Source organism: Lotus japonicus, chromosome 1, assembly GCF_012489685.1.
Source record: "Lotus japonicus ecotype B-129 chromosome 1, LjGifu_v1.2".
NCBI lineage: Eukaryota > Viridiplantae > Streptophyta > Magnoliopsida > Fabales > Fabaceae > Lotus > Lotus japonicus.
In genome coordinates this window covers 100,528,710-100,530,213 of record NC_080041.1, presented here as the reverse complement: position 1 = coordinate 100,530,213, position 1,504 = coordinate 100,528,710, and the positions used below count along the sequence as shown (strand labels likewise).

Below are 1,504 nucleotides of genomic sequence, written 5' to 3'. Positions count from 1 at the left end.
TTATAATGTTAGATGTACATTGCAAGAAAATCTCATGAAAATTTCTAATCAACAATTCCACACACCCTATAAATATGCACTAACATGAAGCATCATACCTCATCGATCAACACTCTGTCTACCACAAAGTAGCCACACCATGGGTTGCAGCAGAATAATTTTTTTTTTCTTTACCGTGTTTTTGTTGCTATTGGCATGCGGCTTCATGTCGTTATTAAACGTGTCCTCAATACTCACGTTCTGCATAAACGAGGCCTCACTCACTCAGTTCTACATCACTGACACCAACACCTTAAAATACAAGTTCAAGGTCAAAATCTCAGTGAAAAACCCGCACAAACACATCAAAATTTATTATGACACCATCACCGCCATCGCTTTGTACAAAGATAACGAGTTTGCGAGGGCAAGTCTCGCCTTACCCTTTGAGCAAGGTCACAAGAACACCACGTTCCTCGAGGCTAAAGAGTTTGAAGGGGAGAGTTTGATCAATCTCGAACCAAAACAACTTGCTGAGTATTACAATGAGACACTTGCGGGTGTTTACAATGACTTAGCTGTGGATTTAGTGCTTCAAGTCAGATATAAGTATCGAAGGATCAGGAGCACACGTTTGAGACCACGCACCGTTAAGTTTCATCTTTTGAGAGTTCCTTTGACTGGCGAGTGTGAATCAACAACTCCTTGCAATATGTGCGAAAGTGGTGATTTAATATACTAAGACTTTGTAAACATGGTTATTTTGGTTAGAATTTTTTGAGTTTATTGTTCTATCAATCTGTATACTTAGCTTGATTTTATATTTTGGTTTTGGTTGTTTACGGATGCAAATTTGTTCGGGAAGCTAAGTCAATTCCTTTATAAACGGATGGTTCTGCTTGTGTATGTTTGAACTTAATATTCTATATTGTTATTTTTACGAAAATCTAGTTTATCTACTCCACTGCAAAACACCTTGTTGGTAATTTATATATGTGATTTTATATAATAAACAAGTTTACATTTTAGAAACTCTTTTTTTGGGTACATAATGCATAAAGAAAAACAAAAGCAAGACCACCAGCTACTCTCTCAAAAAGAGAGTGCCTTATAAAGCGTATGAAATTTAATCTTTTTTTTTATAGGAAACGAAATTATATTAAGAATTCAAAGAACCCAATACATCCGCCTGAATGAAAGCAATTAAACCCGGGGGAGCATTCTCCACCCAGTCAACATCGGGATAATCATAAGCCAATTTGGAAACAAAATCAGCTGACTGATTACCCTTTCTCCTAACAAAACTGAAAGCAAAAAACTCAAAAGACGAAGCTAAAATATTGCAGTCATGAATAACAGAAGCAAAGTAAGAAATTTCCTTGATCATCCGATGCCATGCGTTGACGAGCACTTGGCAATCAGATTCAAATACCACTCGGTTGTAACCAAGGGATCGGGCTTTCTGAAGTGCCCAACGAAGACAAACTGTTTCAGCCATGAGCGGAGATGAAACCGTAGTGATCGG

At 37.4% G+C, this 1,504-nt stretch overlaps 1 protein-coding gene across 1 annotated transcript; it reads left to right on the top strand.

The window, feature by feature from the left end:
- Positions 1-205: 205 nt before the first annotated feature.
- LOC130714920 (NDR1/HIN1-like protein 10) lies at positions 206-721 on the top strand. Its single transcript, XM_057564903.1, has one exon. The coding sequence runs from the start codon at positions 206-208 to the stop codon at positions 719-721; it is 516 nt and encodes a 171-aa protein (XP_057420886.1).
- Positions 722-1,504: the final 783 nt, after the last annotated feature.

Coding starts and splice junctions, on each gene's coding strand:
- LOC130714920 (XM_057564903.1), top strand. CDS start 206: ATGTCGTTATTAAACGTGTCCTCAATACTCACGTTCTGCATAAACGAG.